This window comes from Triturus cristatus, chromosome 10 (assembly GCF_964204655.1).
Source record: "Triturus cristatus chromosome 10, aTriCri1.1, whole genome shotgun sequence".
In the NCBI taxonomy this organism is placed as follows: Eukaryota; Metazoa; Chordata; class Amphibia; order Caudata; family Salamandridae; genus Triturus; species Triturus cristatus.
In genome coordinates, this window is record NC_140593.1 from 165,157,437 (window position 1) to 165,180,793 (window position 23,357).

A 23,357-nucleotide genomic window follows, 5' to 3' on the forward strand; every position below is an offset into this window, starting at 1 on the left:
TAGTCACACCTGCATGCTGGCACATGAGCAAAAACAACAGTTGATGAACAGAATGCAGAAAAATGTCATACATTCACCACAGTACAGAGATCTGGGCCCAGATCCATTGTTTTTTGCTCACCATGCCATTCCAGTTTGAACCCAGCCATATGCAAATCAGTCTTGACCCTGTGCCTCATGGGAACAGTCCAGCCCGAACTGCCAAGCCAGGCCCTCCCTGGACTGGAAACAAGCATCCTCGGACCGGTTTCACCCCTCTTCAGCCAGGATAGCTTGATTCCAGTGGCATGGAGAGCACGGGACCCATGTCTGGGCATACTCATCCCACTCGGGGTAACAAATGCAAAAACAACAGTTGATGGACAGAATGCAGAACAATGTCATACATTCACCCCAGGACAGAGATCTGGGCCTAAATCCATCGTTTTTTTGCTCACGATGCCATTCCAGTTTGAATCCAGCCATATGCAAATCAGTCTTGACCCTGTACCTCATGGGAACAGTCCAGCCCGAACTGCCAAGCCATGTCCTCCTGGCACATGAGGGCTTTCCAGCGGTGCCTCGGTTGGCTGTGTTTCTGACACTAGGGTGATCAGTCCGATATCATTGTGATCTCCCAGGACACTGCAGTGGTCATGACTTGGTAGTCTGTGGAGAAATTCTTGTCTCAAGGGATGTTCTTCTGCTGTCCACCAGCTGTTGGCAGTGTAGTGACAAATACATCCATACTTGGCTGAGGTGCCCTGCTGGAGGAACTGAAGGTCAGAGTCTCTTGACCCCGGAGGAGTCAGTTCTGTCATTCTGCTTAAGCTGCGATCAATTTGGCTGGCCCTCAAAGCCTTTCTCCCTTTGTGGTCAGTTAGTCTAGATATTGACATACAATACCATTATGATGTGGTACATCATCAAGCTGGGACACATTAGGTCTCAGGTTCTCTGTGGGGAAGCACTTAAGCTCTGGCGTGGGCATACCACGGTCTGGTTTGGCCAGTCCCCAACCATATAGTCTGCTCATTGAAATCAAGGGCGACATCCTCAGTCGGCATCATCTTGGCGAGCTCAAGTGGCATCTCCATCCAGAGGTGGTTCGGAAACTCTTTGCTCTATGGGCAACGCCCATGCGGATCTGTTTAATAACTTGCAGCCATACCCATTGGCTTCAATTCTATGCCCTCTAGAATTTCCTCTTCATTGCCCCTGACTGACCGAGAAGGGTGTGGTATGCAGACCTTCTGCACCTATTCATGTACCTCCCACTCTATCTTCCTCCTAATTAATTGGAAGTCAGGTTCTGCACCCAACCTCCAGAACCTCCACTTTCGGTGTAGCAATTAGCAGATCCGTAGCTCTCCCTGAATTAATCAGCTTCAAGACTGGTCTCCCCACTCGCAGAACAGCTTTTTTTCCCCGCCAGCACACTGTCAGCTTGCTCCTCTGTCAGATTAGATGCTGGGTTAGATAGGGAGATCGCCTCCGAGTTGTGCGACCGGCGCGCACTGGATTAACCTTCGGAGGAGCCATTAGCCGTGAGTCATGGGAGTAACGAGCCGGTAAGCGGGGCCAGAAGGCAACCAAACAGCAAGGACCCCGCCGGCGATGGACACAGCTACGAGCGTTGCCTGACAGGAGAAAGTGCTGTGTGCCCTGCCGCAGCATAGAGAGTAAGTTCCGACAACACTCCCAAAGCACCCCCCAGAAAGATAATTTTTTCATATATATCCCGGGTTTACTGCTGATTGTTATTGTTGGACGGGAAAGGAAGATGGCGGATTGACTCCGCTGTGGGAAGCAGTGCCTCATGAAGGCTCTTGAACGTTGAACACTGAACACGTACTATCTCTTGTTGAAAATCGATATGAGATGCTGTACGCTGAACTCTGCATGCTGAAAACTGGCTCAGAACCTCCACTTTCATGCCTGGAGATTTAGCAGGGGGCACTTAAGCCCTTTACAATTAGCTATGGAGGTGGTTGTTGTCACCCTTTCTTCCTATTGTACTTCCACTTAGACAGCCTACTCTGGGAGGTGGAATATGTTTGTCTCTTGGTGTGCAGAACACTGTGTGGACCCCTTGTAGGCTTTCACCAGAAGCTCTCCAGTTTGCACTCTCACTGGTCCAGTAGAGCTTTGCAGATGGCATTGTCAAGGGGCCCATTGGGGCCATGTCAGTATTCCTCTGCCTTTCTAACCAGCCAACCTGTTCATGTCCCCAATAATAAGATTTCTGAGGCATCTCACAAATCTGTGTCCACCCACCCTTTTGTCATACCGCAGTAGGATTTCAACCTGGTGTGGACCTTTTTGATAGGTGATCTGTTCATACCTTTTATACTTGTCAGGTCAGACTGCTGATCTTCCCGTTTCTGAATTCTGTCTACCTGGCTCTGAGTGTGCAGGATTGGATGGTGTTTCTGAACCTCTGTGAAGCCTTTTTCCATTTGTTGATCCTACCAGGTTACAAGCGTTACCTCTGTTTTAGAGTGCGTAATCAGCACTACCAATTGACAGTTCTACTGCTTTGTCATACGACCTCATTGTTAGTCTTCACTAAGTGCTGGCTGTGGTGGTGCTCTCCTTCAGGAGGAAGGGAGTCAATTGGTTTCCATTTCTGGTGGATATTTCTAACCTCAGATTCCTCACCTTTAGAATATTCCCCAGGTGCCAGATTGGATCAGGAAACATTTCATAGCTGTGCTCCCACGCGCCGCTAGGTGGTGCTGTGAGGCTCTATGTTGGACTCATTTCGTCCCAGAAGTGATGGAGCAGAGCACATATAAGCGCCACCCCTGCACGCTAGGGTCAGTTTCATTTTTGCTTGACGCTTACCGCGATTTAAAAAATAACCAGAGTCACTAGTGTTCAGATCTCTAATTTGGGACCATTTTAGATACCAAAGCGAGCCCGCTCCTCAGAACTGGAGGAAGGGGTAGGAGAGCATTGCTGAATATGAAGTTAGATAGAGTAACCACCAAAAATAACATCACTGAAGGTAAATAATTTGTTCTTCTGATGGATACTTTAACCATGTGTTCCTCACCTTTAGAATAGATACCAAAACAGTACTTCCCAAAAGTGGAGGGCCTGTGGATTAGGCTCAAACCAAAAAAGTCCTGCATAACACAACAGGCGAAATGTCCTTCCCATTAGACCTGGCTGACAGAGCAGTAGTGCTTCTTGAACATGTGTACAGACGCCCTGGTCCCAGCATGGCAGATGTCGAGAACAGGCACTCTGCATGACAGTGCTGTGGTACAAGCCTTGGCTCTGGTGGAATGAACCGTCTTTCCTTCAGGAGGCTTGTGTTTTTGCCTAAGTGTAGTAGGTCTCAATGCCGAGAACCACAGTGATGGAGTTCTTTTCTTGCCTTTATTTGCCTCAACAAATTCCTCAAAGAACTGATCATCCACCTGATGAACTTTGGTGGCATAAATATAAAAGCTCAGAACTCTCTTGAAATCCCATCCGAGTTTCTTCTCTATTGAGGTGTGAGACCGAGCAGAGAACATTGAGAGTATGATGGTTTGCCCAAAGCGAAACAGCATTACAACTTTCAGCAAGAAGGATGTCCGGGTCCTCAATACCAGTTTATCTAGAAAAAAGATGGTGTAGGGCGGCTACACAAATAGAGCCTGGAGCTCACTTACGTGTAGAGCTAGTGATTGCAATGAGAAAGTCTGTTGTGAGAGAGAGCAGGTGCTGCGAGCAGCTATGCAAGTGTTTGAAAGGAGTACACATAGGGAAAGTCAGGACCAACTCGAGAACCCACTATGACATCACACTGGGAGAGGGAACTTGTGTGTCAAACCTTTGTTAAACCGCAAAACAACAGGTGATTTAATCAAGAACAGATGGTCCGACAAACACAACAATGCCGCAAGGGCTGACAAATACCCTTTAAGAGTAAATGTATGAATGAATACTTTATTTGTGCGGTTAATCAAAACCATTACAAAATGAAACATATTTAAAAAGGAAGAGAGCATTTAGAAGTATAAAACAATAAATATTTGTTCAAAAGATTATTAAAATCTCCATTTGTTTTTGTTTGTGAAATAAGACAGTGGTTATAAAAACCTTAATGGGCAGAGCAAGTCAAAGGTTCGATATTGGCCAAGCTTCCACGGCCCAGGTCCTCCCTTTTAAAGAACTCCGAAGGGTGCGCCCCACTCGGCATGTGGAGAGTTGCCCTTCAATAATTTGCGGGTATGGTAAACAAATTTCCCAAAGCTGGCCATGTGCTTTACAATATCCAAAGTGTAAAGTTGTTGGACTGCCTATTTTGCTGTACGGGTGCCCAATTGGAGGAGGATCGTTCTAAGATAGATTCTGCGAACTGACTGAAGAGCTGGACAGCAGAATAGAATATGGGCCAAGGATTCTCGTTTGTAATTGCAGAAGCGGCACTCCATAATGCCTGGACTTATATTCACAGTTGGATATAGTTCTTTTAAAGGGAGAGGGTGTAGTCTGGCAGCTAAAATCCTGTGTAGGGCTTGCCTCCCCACGGCCTGCCTGAAATGAGGTTTCCGACGGGTCCGTGTATGTGGGAGGCTGTGGGCCTCATGAAAGCCTTTTGCTGCCAGGGATTCCATATCCAGAGTGCGAGAACGTAGACGCAATTGCTTTTTTATTGTTGCTTTAATAATAGCGTAGTTGGTTATGCTGGGGTCCCAGTTCTCTGTAGCGAGCTGCAGAAGATCTTTGACTAAAGCAAGACAGGCAGACCATGGGTTTCTGGATTGTTGGAAAATCGATTTTAAAATAGTCTTCATAGAGTTTGTATGGGCCGCCGTTGTTAAAAAGAAGTATTTCGAGAGAGTCGCCAGCTCTTCTAGCTTTTCTTGGTTGAGATCAAATTCCAAACGAAGTAAGGTATTCCTGGTACAAGCTGGTAAACGGAATAACTTTCTGTAGGGGGTACAATGTATTTTTTCCAGGTCCTGCGCAAATTTCCCTGGAAATGCCTGTTGCGCGTAATTGAGGGACGGTAAAAGTTTGGCCCTCAAGACTCTTTGTATGCCCATTGTTGTTGGGCTATCCAAAGTCACGTATAGTTTGCAAAGTGCGTAGGTGACCATTTTTCCCTTCTGCTACAGTTTGTGTAGGTGCAACCGTGGGCAGCCCGATTCGCTGATCCAAACCCCAAGGTAATTATAGGATTGGACACCGTCCAGGGTCAGCGTGCCCAACCACCACTTTGCCACTTTGTTTTTTCAGATGGTGCCCGAAAATCACTATTTTGGACTTGGTTGGATTAGCGACCAGCTTGTTCTGAGCATTGTATACAGAAAGGGCCGTAAACGCTTTTTGGAGGCCTATTTTGGTATGGTCAAGGAGAACCAAGTCATCGGCATACTGCAACAGCTGTATCTTTGGGAAACACCCATTACAACGACTCCGTTTTCACGCGCTGCCATCGCAACGCGGCTTTTACATCGCAGGAGGCTTGACACCGCATGCTTTTAGATCGCATGCTAGTAATGCGCATGCACATTTACATCGCTACCGTTTAAAACGCAAGCAATTGCAACGCAGAAACTCGTGCCGCATAAACTTGTGCTGCGGTGACATGGGCCATTAATTGGCAACATTGGCTAAAGTAGGGGAACGCACCCGCACCCACACCTGTAGTAGATTGCCGTTGGGACATATACACATTATACATCATTGGCTAAGGTAGGGGAACGATTTTACGACCCCCCCCCCCCGCACCCACACCTGTAGTAGAAGGCCGTTAGGACATATACACATTGGATAAAGTAGGGGGAGGCTTTTACGACCCCCCCGCATCCCCCCCAAGAAAGATGCTTGAGAATATATTTAGACACGTTTACGCACGAATGGCAAATTAGGACTTTTACACCTTCCAAATACCACCTTACTACACCTTAATGGAGTGGATGTGTAAAAGTGTGACAGGATGCATGATGGATGGATGGATGGATGGAGAAAAGTGGGATGGATGGGTAAATGCATGGTGGATGGGTGGATGGATGGGTGGATGGATGGATGGGTAAATGCATGATGGATGGATGGGTGAAATTGTGACAGGATGCTGGATGGATGGGTGGATGGGTGAGTGGGTGGGTGGATGGATGGATGGATGGGTGAATGGGGGCATGATGGATGGATGGATGGGTAAATGCATGATGGATGGGTGGATGGAGAAAAGTGGGATGGATGGGTAAATGCATGATGGGTGGGTGGATGGATGCATCGGATCCGTGGGAACCTATACATCGTACACCTGAACAACGCAATCTCTTGCATCGCAGTGACCTTCACGTAGCATGCTATTACTACGCAAGTCCATGTAAGTAAATAGCGTACTACGCAAGTCTGGCCAAATAAATAATATTATTCAAGCCATTACTTTTGTTAAAAAAATATATATATATAGATATTGGAAAATAAATATAAAGAAAAATAAAGTCGTACTATTAGTTCTTAGTAGTGGTTGCAATGGGTCAGATTGTCCATTTTTTTGTTTCACACACAGCGGTGACGTTTGGGTGACGTCATGTGAGGGGTGTCTGAAGGCATCAGCGGTGGGTGAATGGTATCTGAGGGCATCAGATGTGGGTAAAGGTTATCTAAGAGAGCCAGTGGTGAGAGAGAAGCAGCGATCAATGACACAACAGGGCCGAAAACCAGCAAAGACCTGACGTGTCAAAACAGTGTGTCCCCCGGCTTCAGAGAAAATGAGCGACATATCCTCACCTAGCACACCAGCACGAAGAAACGAGACTCTACAGTGCTGTCTAAAAACCCACAAAATACCCACTACTTTACTAACAGAAAAGAGCAGCATCGCAGTGAGCTGAACTGAGATGAAACCCCCGAAGTAAGAGAGACATGGGGTGGACAAAAACAGACAGGATGGCAGACATCGGATAGACAGGCGGACGGGTGGTTACATTAATAGGCATGTATAATATAAAATAACCGTTGACTAAGGCACTAAGTGAGGGATGGGCAGATGAGAGAAAGGAAGAGAGTAGGTAGGGGCGCAGTTATCATAGGGATGAAGTAGTCTCAGTTAGTTGTTAATACAGGGACTCTCAGGGTGAAAAGTGTCTCAGAGTTTTCGTAACACTGTGCCACCTCCCGTCTCACACCGACGCGGGCAGGAATCGGCATACACTGAAGGTCCCTGTGACCCGCACGCAGCCAGAAGTGTCAGTAAAAGGACGTGTTACCTGTGACCGGGGTCCTTTCAGCTTCTCCTGGGGGGCAGTGGGCAGCAGAGCGCCTGTCACCAAGGATGGATGAGGGTCAAGCCAGAGAAACCCCGTCCCGCAGCCTTTGCGGTGCTCCCTGCTCCTCTTTCATATTTAACGCTGCTTCTACGTCTCTTTCAACTTTCCCACCCCAAAACAGACGCCCTCCTCCCGGTCTCAACCTTTAAACGTGTTCTCCAAGCATTGGCGCGGGAACAAACTCATTACAGGGTGTTTACGAGCAAAAACGAGAAACCATTACGCGTTGTAATGGCGTGCGATCTTTCGGTATGCGTCCTAATGGATTTTACTATAGGGTAAACAATATTGGCGTTGAAACGCCATGCGGTGGAAAAGCGTGCGAAGTAATAGTCATTGCGATGTGGAGGCTGCGTGCTAAAAGCATGCGTTGTAACGGTTGGTGATGTACTGTCATACATCCGTATCTTTGTGAGGCCAATCCTGGGCGTAGCTAAAGTGGCTCCATACAGAGCCCGTCCCATGTCTGCAGTGTACAGATTGAAGAGCATCGGGGCCAGGACACATCCCTGCTTTATCCCCTGGTCCGTGGTAATTTTCTCTGTGGTAGACTGACTGGTAAGTTTGACCCTTACCCAAGTTCGCGAATATAGTGATTTAATGGCTTGTAATAAAGGTAGACTGATGTTCCAACGTGCCAGTTTCTGCCAGAGGATGGAACGGTCTACACCGTCGAAGGCTGCTGAGTAATCGATGAAGCAGGCAAAAAGCGGCGGGGTGCAGTGGGACACTGCTTGATGGGCTAGATATGACAGGGGGACGATGTTATCCACGGTAGAGCCCCCCGGTCTGAACCCGGTGTGATAAAAGGGCAGAAGATCTTCTGTCTTGACCGAGTCCACTAATTCTGCCAAGAGTGAACTTGCATAGGCCTTGCCCTCGATGTCCAGCAGGGCGATCATTCGGTAATTCCTAGGGTCAGTATTTAGCCCTTTTTAGGTCTCGCTGGTGTTGCAGCGCGAAGCGCTGCCGCCAACAAGACTTATTGTTGCCGTGTTTGCTCCCAAGGGAGACAGACCAGGGCACGCGCAGCGATCGGGATCTATGGACGCGCTTGCGCAGACGCACACGCGCGCGCACACACTCCGACGCTGCCGACCCCCCTCACCGCATCCCCGGCTGCCTAACGCGCGCGCGCACACACCTCGCGCCGGAGCCCGTAGCCCTCCTCCTCCCTGCCCGCAGCACCTTCTCCACTGCCAGGTCAGAAATGCGCCTGCATTTCTGAGGCAGGTTCGTAGGAGGGCAGGTACCTAATTCACGGTGTGATCGGAAGCTTTTTTGTAGCAGACCAGTATGCTTTGTAGCAGCTGAGTACAGGGGCATATTTTTGTTCAGATGTGTATTTGGTGTTACTGTTCATGCCAGGAGAGGCTGTATCATGAACATTCTTGTGCATTTGATCGAGAGCTTTAGCTGTGGTCTTTGTATCAAAGACTTTAAATACATGATTGTAGTAGCTCCAAATATAAAGTATTAGCGTCGTCTGTTCTTGATATAGGTTGGGTTATTTTTGCTCTGTCACTGTCTTTTATGTAGGACTGAGATTTTTATATCTGTTGAGTAGTGGGAGCAACTGTCAGCGGCAGGTTGGATCTATGTGTAATTCCATGCACCGTAATATCTCGTTGACTCTCGGAAAGACACTTTGCTTTGAAGAAGGGCGGCTGCGTTGTCACGTTAGTGGAGCTGGCGAGTTTTCATCACATGGTTTGAGCCTACCAGAAGAAGCCCATTGGATTCGATAGTGTGCCACTCAGTGCTCATTCAACCTCGAGCTAGAGGAACTGTTGGTTGTAAACACGTATTGCTGAATATGAAACTGTTGCCCAAGTTGTAACTGGTCTGGAATTATTGCGATCAATTATCAATTTTTTGGGGAGTTTTATATAGCACAAACTCGACCCAAAGGTATTGGAGCGCTTTATATGAGCACCAGTTGTGTTACAGACAGACACATTCATTTTGTTAGGCACGGGAGATTAAGTGATTTGCCCAGAATCACAGGATGTTGAGAGCCCCTGAAGAGACTCAAACCCCGTTCCCCAGCTTCAAGTTCAGCCTCCAAATCTTTGGGTATTGGGACAACTGACTGTAAGTGATCAATGTTATGTTGATTTTAGGGGTTGACTAATCCTAGTCTGCCGTAGTCTGTCCAAAAAATCCTACTCCAACTTGATAGGGTAAGACCCTTACGGGGGCTGTATGATTTTCAGGTCTAGCAGTAGTGTCACCTTTTTTGTTGAGGTGCATTGAAGATCAGACGCAACATGAATAGCATTTTTTTTTAAGATCAAAGTTGTGTTGGCGGGTATAACATTTGCCATGCTAGAGTGATTTTGGCAAATTTGCCTGATGTAGTTATGAGGCGGATGGCACCACTCACCTGTAGGCAGTGGGAACTTGCAGAGAAGGAGGCAGTACTCAATTTTGTAACAATTTACAGTGCTTGGTTTCGACTTATTTTTATTAATTTATCATGGCACTGAAAATGATTTAATTAATGGCTCCTGTGTTTTTGTGAAAGTCATTAAACGCAATAATATATAGACACCGAAACAATAACTTAAAACAGATAGTTAATAAGTGTGATGTAGACAAAAGTGAGCCATATTTTAGTAACTGCAAGAAAGTAAAAATTTGGCAAGATTGCAAACATCTTGCCTCCGCTCTCATTACTGCATAGACTTCAAGGTGCTCTGGTGCTTATAATCCTGTAAAGTAACTAGTATAGTAATTGCAAACTGCTTTCCTTTTAACATTTAATATTTCACGTGAAAGTAATGAAATATACCAGCCTTTGTAAAGCGCACAGCTACCTCCGGAGAGGTGTCCCGGCGCTGGGGCAAACGGTAAGATTAAACGAGCTATTGCCCAGAGTCACAAGGTACTGGACTAAACTACCGCCGGCGCGGGGGATGGAACCGTGAGCAGCCCCCGTGTTCCGGAGTCAGCCACCCTGGCTGCTGCATCACACCTCTTAAGTAAGATAAGTTGTTTGTTTTAGAGTAAGAGTTGCATCGTGCAAATGGGCCAAATTTTCATGATTTGTTAAGTACAACTTTTGAAATTCATTTGAAGCCAGCTTTGGAAATGGAAAGTAGACAATAAATGCCACAGTAGGAGTGACCTTACCCAGTCCAGTAGTACCTCCAGGAATGTTTTCCAGTTATTTTGTGTGAAGTGAGAACAGCCTGATTTATTTGGCCCTTTATATACTATCCAGAAAGTGGATATACGCAAGTCATTGCCTTGCATAATAGCCAGGGCCTTAGCTCGGCCAGTAAAATAGGGGGGGGGGGGGGGGGGGGGGTGGCGGGGAAGGGGGGGAAGCTTCAGATTTCCCCATCAATCATGCTGGCATATCTTGTCAAAATCCATTATGGGAAGCAGGACTCGAGGGGGTCTTAAGAGGCAGTGGAAAGAAAGAGGAGTGCGGATTGTTAGGGGTACTTAAGACACAATAGTTTTCAAAAGTACCAAGTTTTAGGGCAGAGGCAAGAGTGAGAGAGAGTGTGTATGTTGTCTGTGTGCATGTACAAATCAAGGGTGAAATCCGACAGACATCGCAACGGACCCGACTGAAAACACCTGTACCCAACTATTTACCACAGAATACATCTTCTGGGGGGGAAGTGTAACACCGCAAACACCCCTCCCCAAGCTACCCCCTGATAATAGCAATCCTTCTACCATGCATTCTAGTTCTCAGCCCACACAGCATCCTCTTGCAATAGAATAGACAGAAAATTGTCTCGTCTGCCACCTGTAACCTGGATTGCAGTGAGTGGTGCCCCAGAAGATGACTACAATTGAACTAACCCAGATTTTGGTTTCTCATGATCATTTTAGCTGTTGGCAATGTTCTCGGGTCAATCTGTCTTTTTGATTGTAAAACACAAGTAATTGTACTTACTTACTATTATAATACTTTTGCCCTTAAACATCTAATTACAATTTTTGTTGCATCCGCAAAAACACAGGATTTTACTTTTATGGTGTGCACTGTAAGATTATTCCTGCTACATTACCATTGTAGGTGGTTCAGTAGACATCGTAGTCCCATGGGGCAAGTCTGGGCAAAAATATTTCGCCTTCTATGAAGAGGCAGTGGATGTAAATTGCTTCAGTTTGAGCAGTGTACTCCATTCACTTCTAAAAGCATTATGAAGGTTAGAAATTAATTCATTTTAAAGAGGTGGTCCCAAAAGGCTTTATTTTTTGGCACCTTATATGTCCAAATGCTTGTTATCAGACACTCATCATTACCACATGCGCATTCTGTCTGTAAGGAGCAATGCACAATTACTCTCCACCCATTTTTGAAGATTGATAAAGCAGTGCTATAGTAACAAGCATTGACAGCGTCAGTAGCTTTCACCTTTGAGACCTAATTGCTTTTCTAATGCTTATTGCGATTTTTAACAACATTGGTAAAAAAAACAATGCCTTTTGCTAACCCTGTTAAGTATTTGCAAAACAAAAAGGCTCATTGAAGCGCTCGCTGTTGGAGGTGACCTCATTTTCTTGTATCTTTTAATGACTGATCTAAGATGGTGGATGACACGTTTGTATAGGGCAAGCAGCAAGTTGCTGCCTGGTCCTTCCAAAAATATGTATGTTAAAAAAAAATAATAGCAGAGCAGGCACGAGGGAGAGAACAATATGTAGGGCAGGAGAAGCATATAGGAAAAAGCATTAAAAATGCAATAGGTCTTGCCTTTTATTAAGTTAAAGCCATTTGCTTTGCTATTCAATACCATTAGCAAACCAAATGGCTTTAACTTAATCAAAGGCGAGACCTATTGCATTTTCAATGCTTGTTTATATATTGGTTGCAGCCGTGAAGCCCTCCAAGAATCTGGGACGTCCCCCAGGAGCCTACATTCTGCATATAGCTGCACCAGGGTGTCAGACCAGAAGTCTGTATCGTCCCCGAAAAGGGAGCCTGGTAGACCACTGGGGCCAGAGGCTCCGCTCTGTCGTATCTTTTTTAGGATTAAGCAGACCTTGCCTTTGTCTGGGAGAATTGAAGCGCCTGGAGGAACAACGGGCTCTGCTGGGGTATTTCCATGTCCCCAGTGTTGTAGCACTGTTATGTGAAGTGCCATTCGGGTCATCGGTGTGCAATCTTTTAACATGAGCTACCCAGGTATCTGCATCGAGAGGGTTCTCTCTGTTGGAGGTCCCGTGAAATAGATGGTTTAGATATTGCCAGAATTCTTGGGATTTGCGTGGCGCCAACAAGTCAAAAATCTTCACCCATTTTGCCTCTGTGAATTCACGTTTTGCCTTCCAAACCTGTTGTGAATGGTTTTTTGCTGCTAGTTTAAGTCCCTTTTTGGCGGTCTCTGACCTGGTTTTTTGATAGGCCCTTTGTTTGGCCTTTCGGTGCTTTGCACATTGCTTTATTGCTGGAGCTTGACCCAGAATGTATGTTGGGTTTCGGGGGATACTGTATGTGGTGTTCCCCCTCAACAGTGTGGCTAGTACATATGCAAGTTTGTCCCATTCCCCTATACGACCCCAATTATTAGGACCGGCCTGCCATCCGATCCATGTTGTTTTCCATGAGGCAAATTCGTTAATTGTCTTAGCCCTCCATTTGATTCTTCTAAGGAGCCTGTTCTGTTCTTCACCCTGGGACGATCCGATGCAGCGGGGGGTGTAGCGAATGTCCAGTGTGATGGTTAAATGCAGAATTAAGGCGGCGTGATCACTTTCGCTCTGTGGAAGCACTTCGAACTTTAACATTTGTTTTTGTAGCCTCTCACCTAGTAGAATATAATCTATAGTGGTCTGGTTGTTGTAGGTGGGTGCGTGAGATACCCATGGCTTGGACTTTGTAGATAGGAAATGCGTAGTGGCCAGGTTGTATGCCCGCATGAAGGCATTAAATCTCCCAACGCACCCAGCGGAATAACCTTCCGATACATCCTCTCCTATTTTATTCATGTTAAGATCCCCCAGGATGATAGGTTCCATGGAAGGAAACTAAAGTTGAGGAATCTGTGTTTAGATGAAGTATTGGATCGCAAACCTGTGGAGAATCATGAATGGGAGCTTCATCAAAAGAATATGGCGGACATGCTCTTCTCCCTAATGGAATGTCTATATGTATATGCAAACACCTCTTTGTTCGACTCGAAACAAGGAACACCAGCTATCAAGTCAGTCAGGGGTTGGGGGGCACTTGGTTTTCATTGCAACATTTTCCAAGAAGTTTTGCTAGGGACTCAGACATAGGGTGACAAATACCTCACTAGGGCTTTGCTACACGATTTACTTGGTTAATCGCACTGCTGATTCCTACCTCCTAACCATTACTGCTTTGGGACTCTATCATAAGGTGAGGAATCTACAGGAACAAGTAGCTAGCAAAAGAAAAAGTTTCTTACCTTTGATATTCCTATTGCTGGTGGATACTAAATCTTTCCTCACATTTCACACCGCTGTCCCACCTCCCCTTTTGAGATACGCTAACAATAATAAGGTCCAAGCTCCTTTTTTTTTTTTTACTTTATTTTATTAGATTTCCATGTAAAAAAATAACATAACAAGCAGTGCAAAAGACACAATTATATGTGTTCCATGTCACATTAAAGTATTTCATCAGTCTCCAATGATGAGTGTCTTTAAACATGGCAAGGTAGTATTGCATGGGAGTGCATAGTGAGGAATACAGCACAACATAGTCCACGTCACCAAACTAGTCTAGTGCATATAAATAATAGCCACACTTGGCTGCCACAACTCCTGTACATAGCGATAAATAAAACGCAATCGTCACTCCTCATCTCTAGAGTCAGGGTCAGAGACCTCACCACCATTAAATTTGTCTGGTAGTAGCCCCCAAGCCATTATATCATCATCAGCTTTTTCATCAGTGCCAGAGAGGCGCAGGTGATGTTCTTCCGCCACCCCTCACTGGAGCACATCTTTAAGTCAGAATGACGCATGCAGTGCTCAAGTTCCTAACCCCCCAGTGGCCACCCGGTGCTTAGCCGGGAGCAGAGTGCAAGCGGGGAAATCTTGCATGGAATCTTCCGCCCCTTGGTTCCTCGCCCCTATACCAAGCACACAGGCGCCGGGAGAAGGTCCAAGGTTACTTTACTGTTGTTCCTCTGTCATTAAGCTTCATTCCGTTCTTCTCCTCACACCTTGGTTGAGTGTGGAAAAAATATTAGGAACTGAATGCCAGAGCACCAGGTGGCGCCATATATAGCTGATGACAGCATATCAAGAAGTGTATCAGTTTGGCCAGTGCACAGTCAGCAATTTTTCTGAGTCATTGGACAAATACATTTTAACATCAACATCAGGAATATGTCTTGGCCTATGCTGACTCAGGATTCCACCTTACGATCGGATTCCTTGGTCTATCCACCAGCTTTGCTATTGAACTAATGTGGCCATACTTTGTTTCTTAGAGTAACCAACGAGTAATTTGGGACAGCAATGTTGGACATATTTCTGTCTTACAGATCAAATTAAAGTTAGGTATATTAGGACTTTACCCTTAATATTTTGAATGCTCTGGTAAGAACATGGGGCCTGATTTATAAAAATTACATATTCCGATTTCTAAATAGTGAGTAATACTGAATCGCTATTTAGAAATCGCAAAATGTTATTTGCTATTAGATCAGTGTCATAAATAGCGCTTTATTAGGAATCACTATTTAAGAATGCTTAATTGCAATTTAGGAGTCAGTATCATTCGCAAATAGCAGATGTCTCTGTGTCTCATATTTATGAAATCACAGAATCTATAAAAGACCCTGGAGGAGTGCATTAGGCCACATGGGAGACATTTTGTCAGAGCAGAGGGTAAAATCAATTTCCATCCACCCCCATCCTGCATCATGCCTAGCCAAACGTCTCAGGATGAAGGAAGTAGGAAGCATAAAAGAAAATGTAACAACCAGGAACTTGAAATTTTGGCAGAAGAGTGTGTCACTAAAAATGCTAAGCTTTTTTAGCAAGTCACCTTTTCACAACTGTTTTGGAGGCTAGCAAAGGACAAATCCGGGCACGTATCCAGCAGATGATAAATGTGGTCGCTGTGACAAACAGGAGTGTGGAAGAAATAAGAAAAAGATCGTATGACTTATACTGGTGCACAAAAGAAATACTTTTGGCAAGAAGACAAGACGCTTCATATACTGGAGGACGACCAAGAACTGAACCTCCAGCAACACTACTAAAGCAGCTGATTGAATTATTATTATTGTTATTTTTTTTATAGAGTTTTATATAGCGCGAACTTGACCCGAATCGGGTATCAGAGCGCTTTACATAGCACCGGTTGCATTACTTGAGGCCACATTCATTTTTGTTAGGCACAGGGAGATTGTGATTTGCCCAGAATCATAGGATGTTCAGCGTCATTGCCGAGACTCGAACCCAGTTCCCCAGATTCGAGGTCGATTGCCCTAGCCGTTAGGGCCAACTTCTCTCCCCAATGATAGGTGGAGTCAATACCATTGACACATTTGAAAGTACTCCAAGTACCAATAGTAAGTTTACAATCGTATCTAAATATGTGTAATATATCATACACACATGGAGATCATTCACTCACACATAATATTATATTTGTAAAATGAATGTTTTAATGCAGTTCACATTTTATGTAGGATCTTGCAATACATTGTGGTCCATGTTGTCAAGATTTATAAACATAGTATATTTGATCTTGAAGCACACTGTGTTACAATTAATCATATTTGGTTTCTAGTGAAACTTTTCAATTGTTTATTAGTTTATCAAGTCAGCATATGCTTTATCAAATAATACTAATTAATAATGAGCATATACTTTTCCACATCAGGAATAATTGAGTAATCATCCCAAAGGCATAGTTAATGTTAATGTTAATAAAACTTGTTGAGCACGCAAATACCCAGAGGTGTCTCGGCGCTATAAATGCAGTAAGCTCAGCCCAGCGACTAATTCTGAAATAGCCATGTTTTTAGCTTTTTTCTGAAAATGGTGAGGGAGACAGCCCCTCTGAGCTCAATGGGTAGCATGTTCCACAGTTTTGCGGTGCAATAAGAGAACCTTCGGCGACCCCAACCTGTAGACCGTATTCTCTGCACTTTCATGAGTCTTGCGCCTGCAGAGCCCAGCTGTCTGAACGGTTGATACCAGGCAAAGAGATTTCTGAGAGAAAGAGGTCCTGTGTTGTTCAGAGCCTTATATGCTAGATAAAGCGGTTTAAATTTAATTCCCTCTGCCACTGGGAGCCAGTGGAGTCTACGAATCTCCTTGAATAATGAGTCATACTTAAGGATGTTTCCCAACAGCCGAACAGCTGTATTTTGAACCGTCTGAAGCTTTTTATGATATTGCTTCTGCATACCTAGGTAGAGCCCATTGCAATAATCCAGGTTTGACTGGATTAGTGCTGTTACCACCGTCTTTCTTGACATTGTGAATGTATAATTAAATCAGGTTTCCTTACACATTGCAATGGCATGTCACCCCTCTCACTACTTATAGATCCTACTGTTGGTGATGTATCACAGGACCGGAAAAAACCAATACCAGGGGAAGAGGGTAGCTCTGCTCCTGAGGCAAGCATTCAAGTGATATAAGCAGGGAACGTGGACTTTTCACTCAAGAGGAGCAATCTGATACAGATCAGGAAAGCCAAAATGTAGTCTACTCTGCCACTAGTACAACTACTGCTAACCCAACCATAGTGAGATCAGGCGCAGCTAGGATTTCAACACCTCGTACACCAGCTGTATGTAGACGTTTAGAAAGCACTCGGGGTAGAACAAGATCCACCTAAGTGGTACTTGGCGCACCTTCCCCTGCTGATTGTCAAAGAATTGAAGCAAAGATGCTAAAGGTTGAGTAATACAACATAAGGTCCTGAGTCACATTAGTCACAAGGTTGGCTTAAAAGACACTGTTTTGCAGCAGTGGCTCAAAGCTTAAATGAAGTGTTGTAGGCCAGAGGCACTTTGACTCATCATTAAATCAGGGGGTTGTTCAGACAAGAGCTACATCATTCCAGACAGCAACAACAAGCTACGTGTAGATCTGCGGCTCGATTTACAGATGTAACACATAATCTGTACCGACGCACAACCAAATTGCAGGTTGAGTTTGAAAACAAAAGTGTGAAATTACAAAGTAATTTCTGTTATATTACAAATGTCCTGGATGGCTTACAATCCACAAGTGTCACTATGCAAAGTTCAAACTCACCAAGTAACAGTGAGGATGTGTCCAATAATGCGCAACACAAAGGGTAATGTTGCAAGGCCAAGAAGGGGCAGGAATAGTGACATCGACTTAAAGCAAACACATCAGACCACCTGCAAAGGGTTGATTTTTTTATATATTGTGAATCGTTTAAAGTATTTGTGCAAGTTAATTGTTTTTCTGCTTCACAAGTTTCATATAATGAACAAAATATTCATTGCTATAGGAAGATTTCCTGCACTTTATATTCTTCTTCTGTGGAAAAAAATGATGTTACTTTCAAAGCAGAATTATCAGCATCAATATGTTGAGTATTCCTCCTTTAATGCCTACCTTCAAAATCATTACTTGTAATGTCAGTTCAAGGTGCCCTGCCGTCTGCTCCCATATTTGATCCTTGTCCTGGCTGTGTTGGATTTTCATCTTCATCAGAATGGTCATCCTAAGGTTTATTATTGGCCTGCTCTGCAGCATTGCCCAGGAAGGTATCATTTAATAGCTTGCTTCAGGTGTGTACTCCAGTGCTCCTCCACTATTATGAAGGCAACAAAACCTTTCAAAAGTGTGCTCTAGGACTGATCTTGTTTGCTCATGTGTGAGCAGCATGCGTTTTCCCTTGCGGTGCTTGCCTTTAGGGAAGAGGTCATACCCCATGGACGAATTACATACGGGCTGCTGCCTACATTCAGAGAAGAAAGATCGTTACATTTTAAGAACATATAATGTGTACTTTATGGAAAGGTTCAATTATCAGGACACTTTCCAAAAAGATTACCCTCTCCAAACTCTCCTCTTGCCAGCTGGTTGTAAAGACCTGAATGACGAAATTCGAATGAGTGATGTGTAGTTCCTGGGTAATTTGCTACCAAATGTGTTCATACAAGCAGCATTGCAACTTATATGAATATTTAGTGAACAGTGGGGTTTTTTCCGATTTCGATACAAATACCCTGGCGCTGAAGGAGGGCATATTTGAATGTGAGTGGCATCCACACATCCTATCACATGCAGAAACTGAGCAATGACATAAAAATCAACCTTAGTGGTATTCATTTCTAATGGGCTGCTTGGAAAAGACATATGCAAATGTATTTTAGATAACATGCCATTTAGAAAATAAGCACAAATCCTTAAAACTCTACTTTGTGATAAAGCGCCTGCCACTATCCCCCTGTAGCTGCCTGAGGCTAGAAGGGGGAGGGAACAAAGCACCTGTATGTATGTGAGTAGTGCCTGGGTACGCCGTGTGTGCCTTCCTAAAATTGGATCAAATTCAACCGTTGCCCTAGGACTTCAAAACCGAAAAAACAACCAAGAAGCCAAGAAGAGTCACAAGGCAGATGCCGCCCAAGGCAGGATCTGTACACGCCATACAAACCATTCCAAAGTACCACTGCTCCTACTGGAGGAAAAAGCCTCTACCTTACCTCAAGAGCCTTCGGCCCCTCCAGCCTGCAGAGGGTCAGGTGGACAAAAAGAATGAACAGGTACTGGGGGAGGTTGTTGATGGGCTGTGGCCTTTCAACCTGGGGCCCAACAAAGTGGATAGGCGAGGAACTTCTAACACAAAAATGGTCAGAAAGAAAATCAGCCTCCTCAAAAAGATATAGGATTGCAACAGGAGGTACTACAGAAGGAAGCAGATCACAGTTACAACCTCACAAAGGCCAATCAACACAGGGCCAGCCGCATTCAGAAAAGGAGCATTCGCCTTGGAAAGGGGCGAGATGCCACTGGAATCAACACTACCAGGAGCGATGCAAACAAACCAACACAGTGGAAGCTTCCCACTAATCATTACAGGGCCAAGAAAGCTGACACCCAGGTCAAGACCACTGGCAAGTGAAAGAGACACCGCTCCATCAGCAGCTACAGTCAAATGAGCTAACCAGCAATTCAGGAAGCCACCAGAGAAGACTAAGAATCATTGCATAAGGACTTCATCCAAAACAGAACCTTAACTATCTCTACAACAAGAAAGGAGTGAAAGCAGGTTGCCGTAGAACGTGAATCACAGCTTCTAAATAAGTTAGTGATCAGCAAAAAATGACAGACTATGCCCCTCCGAAAGGGACAGCATCTAGAGCTCCCATCAGTGCTGAAAACAGCTCACACAAGTTATCTAGAGAATGCAGTGCGCTCCGTAATACAAAAGGAGCAGGTGAAGAAAACAAGGTTGTGTTGTCACATTACTCAGAAGTCAGTAATCATGTATATAAAGATCCAGTCACTTCCTTCAAGCAAGTCTCAAACCTTCTCCACGTATAGGGTATCGAGTCCATGACTCCCCATAACATAATCCCATGGAGCACCCTTAATCACCTCCATGGCTAGCAGGCATGGATCCTAGGAGAGTGAAGATGGAGCCGAAGCCAAGCAGAAGCACGAATGAATTGGTTCATCCTGGGCAGACTGTGAACTGTGGACACCTTCAGAAAGTGTGAAACTGAAATTCGATGCATGCGAGTAGAGACTTGCCTAACCTTTGTGTGGATGCTGTTTGAATTACTCCCATTTTGAGACGAGGGAATGTCTCGGTTGAGACTGGTTTACCATTCTTAAATACCTCATCCCAGTCTCCGGATGCTGCTACTAATGGATTGACTTATCAATTCATACGTGCTGTGTATTGGACTTGCTCATCCTGTTAAAATATTAAATGTGTGCAGTCACTTTGCCAGTTGTCCGAATATGTTTAACACGTTCTGGATTGATGTGTTACTTTTTTTAATAATGTTATGCATTATCGGCCAACCTGTCCAAATAATTGCCTTGATGTGTGTCTGGTGCTATAATTGTTAAAAAGTGTTCTTCATACATTGATGGCTTTTAAAGATTCTCGGTGCTTATGGCTAGTGTTTTTCTTTTCTCCCAGGGTGCTGAAGGAGGCGCACTCCGCTTTCAATCCTGAAGCTGTGGTTCTGCAGCTGGGAGCGGACACTATAGCTGGCGACCCCATGTGTTCCTTTAACATGACAGCCGAGGGCCTTGGCAAATGTCTGAAGTTTGTTCTTCAGTGGCGGCTGCCTACTCTCATCCTGGGAGGAGGTGAGTACATGGATGAAGTCAGAGACTGGACAGTGAATCCGCTCAGTTTGTGTTTTTTAAACTCACAGAATCTAGAAGCTGTGAAATGTGCATCCATATTTACAGGTTCAGTTGTATCCTCCTTTCTTTTGCGTAGAAACCTACTGAATTGCGAAAGTGTTGGTAGCATCCATGGCTGGGGATCAGAGGATTAACATGAAATGACAGCAACATTTCTCACATATCATATAATGTGTAGCAGTGTTTCTGTGTATCGGTGAGGTCGTAGTTAGGATTTATCCTGGTAAATATCTATGGCATGAGTTAACATTGATGGAATGGTATAGTATTGAAGTTCTATAATTGGCCATTGATGCGGCTCAACTAAACAGCCTCTTTAAGGCGGGCTATAGGCAGCTTTTTTTCCTATGCACTGAAATACAAGCATTGGCAGTCTCGCCCTTTAAAAGCAATGCATATTTTTCCTAATTGTTTTTAGGTCCAGCCTGGGCAACGTATGCGCTGCTCTGCGAGGAATCCTTTATTCGAGATATGGAGTTGAAGCTCCGCCCACTCACCGCCCATATTTTTCATTGGCTTGTTTCATTATCCTTTGTAAATGCTGGCTTCTGATTCGTTAATAGGCTTGTAAGTCCCTCCTTAGTACCCTCTTGTCTTCATTTGTAATCTCCCATGAGGACTGGCCCTTTTACTTCTGTTGTTACACGGTACGTTTTATTTAGTCTGTGAGCACTATTTTCTGTAATGGGTTTCTCCTGCTGCAGGCACGACATACTTTCCTGCAACATTCAGCGTGCCATGCATGCTTTTACTTTACAAACAGCACGGACAATGGTGGATGCTTCGTTAAAATGAAATGGGTTTTGCATTTACAAGAGTTTTAACTATTAGCATTGTAAATGACAATGCCTTTTATTGATGTGTTAATTATCAAAACAGATAAATAAAAGGCATTGTCATTTACATTGCCAATAGCTTATACTCTTGCAAATGCGAGACCTATTACATTGCAAATGCTTGTTCTGCACTGTCAAAAGAAGTTTAAAAAAATGCATGCTTGTTTGCCAATGCTGAGCAGCATAGGCAAACAAAGAAAGGGAAAAAAGCACAGTGCTTTGTACATGCGCATTATGCATATGAATCATGGCGCTGACTGCTCAGCGTTTTGGCATATATGAGTGCATATGTCACCAGGCATGAGTGTTTCTATTGCATGATGCATCTGCCCGTTTGATTTTTTTTCTTTACCCTTCCAAGATGGCAGACGCCGATAGATACTTAATGGCAGAATATTTGTGTCTTTTGGTAGTTCTTGTCACCTGGAAATGGTGTGTTGTATTAAAAAGTGCTAGCCTGAAGCAGAAGTCTTGAGGTTTTAGTTGTTGGACGCATTAATGCAATACACAGTATCTGGATTGTTCTCAGCAATACAACTTTTGAAAATATTGCGTTGCACAAAGCAAACACGCACTTTGCAACTGGTAAATAAAGTTCTCTAGTACTCATGATCAGAAATGCCTTCATGAAATAGAACCTTTGTCTTCCATAAGCAACTCTGCGTAAAATACAAACTCAGGAAAGTTCAAACCTATGTGCTGTAGTTCTGCAAAGTATTACACAAGTAGACTGTTCTGGCATCACACTCATAAATGAAACAAGCTTTGTCAGAGCTAGCACTTCTCACCTACGAGATGTTACCTATTTGCTTTGTGAATGTTTAGTTATGGTGTACAGCAGCACCCCTGAAAGTTTAGGGGAAAAAAATAAGACACAGCCAGTGCTGGCCATATCATATTGCTTTTTGTTTTGGGCTGGAGAGAAGGAGGGTAGAGTGGGCTGTATGATATTTAAGGCTTTGAATAAGCTCAGTCCCTCCTATCTTGTCAGGAAACTGAATATCTATACTCCTGGATGCTCACTCAGATCGAGTGCTAAAAGACTTCTATCGATTCCGAGAATTAACAAGGCCCTCACGGGAGGCAACGCCTTCTCTTATCTGGCTCCGAGTTTTTGGAATAGTCTTCCTCAACACCTTCGCGCTGAAATGTCCCTCTTTCAGTTTAGAAAGCTGATGAAAACTTATCTTTTCTAATCATAGTGCTAGGATAGTCATCTGTTTCAAGCGCAGAGATACCCCTCGGGATGATTCAGCGCTATATAAAATCATTAAATAAATAAATAAATAAGGAAGTAAGAGACAAGGCAGATGGTTGGGGGGAGCACCACAGACACAGAGGGTATAGGGGGAAAAAATGCTACAACGTATCCACGTCATTGCATTTTTTTGTTATGGTGGGCAGGTGGGGGCAATCAACATGGGGGGAGTGCGAGTGGGGACAAGCAACAGCACTGCAGGGAGAGTGGGGGCAAGCAACAACACAGGAATGAGACAAGCAACACCACGGGATGGAGTGAAGGCAGATGGTGCACGCAACTAATAGTTGGGTAAAGCCAACAACAAGGACAAAGGAGGGCCGGTGGGGAAAGCAACAACATGGACAAGGGGGAGGGAGAAGTACATGAGGGAGCCAGCTCAAAAAGACGCAATCTGGTACAGTGCTTAAGCAAAAAAGAAAAAAAGTAGTGACTAATAAAACAGAAAGGTGGCGAGGGACAAACACAAAATAGAGGAAGGAACCCTCCTGCAGCTGACCAATAAGAAACAAGCAGTGACAGTGAAGCCAACCATTTGGAAGCAATGGCAAACTGTCAGCCCACTGATAGAATAGAAAAGTTCACAAAGAGACAGCGCAAGGGCTGTCGAGGCAAGACCTAAAAACTGATCACTCAGTCATCATGAAAGACTTCATATCTTTAAACTTATTAAGTGTA

General features: G+C 44.5%; 1 protein-coding gene across 7 annotated transcripts in view; it reads left to right on the forward strand.

Annotated features, from left to right (window-relative positions):
* The window catches only part of HDAC8 (histone deacetylase 8), an 841,291-nt gene that overhangs the window by 706,709 nt on the left and 111,225 nt on the right, over positions 1-23,357 (forward strand). For all 7 annotated transcript variants that reach the window (XM_085630743.1, XM_085630746.1, XM_085630745.1 and 4 more), the window contains one exon: positions 20,353-20,525. In XM_085630743.1, the coding sequence (XP_085486869.1) occupies positions 20,353-20,525 (173 nt within the window). The remainder of the gene's footprint in view (positions 1-20,352; positions 20,526-23,357) is intronic.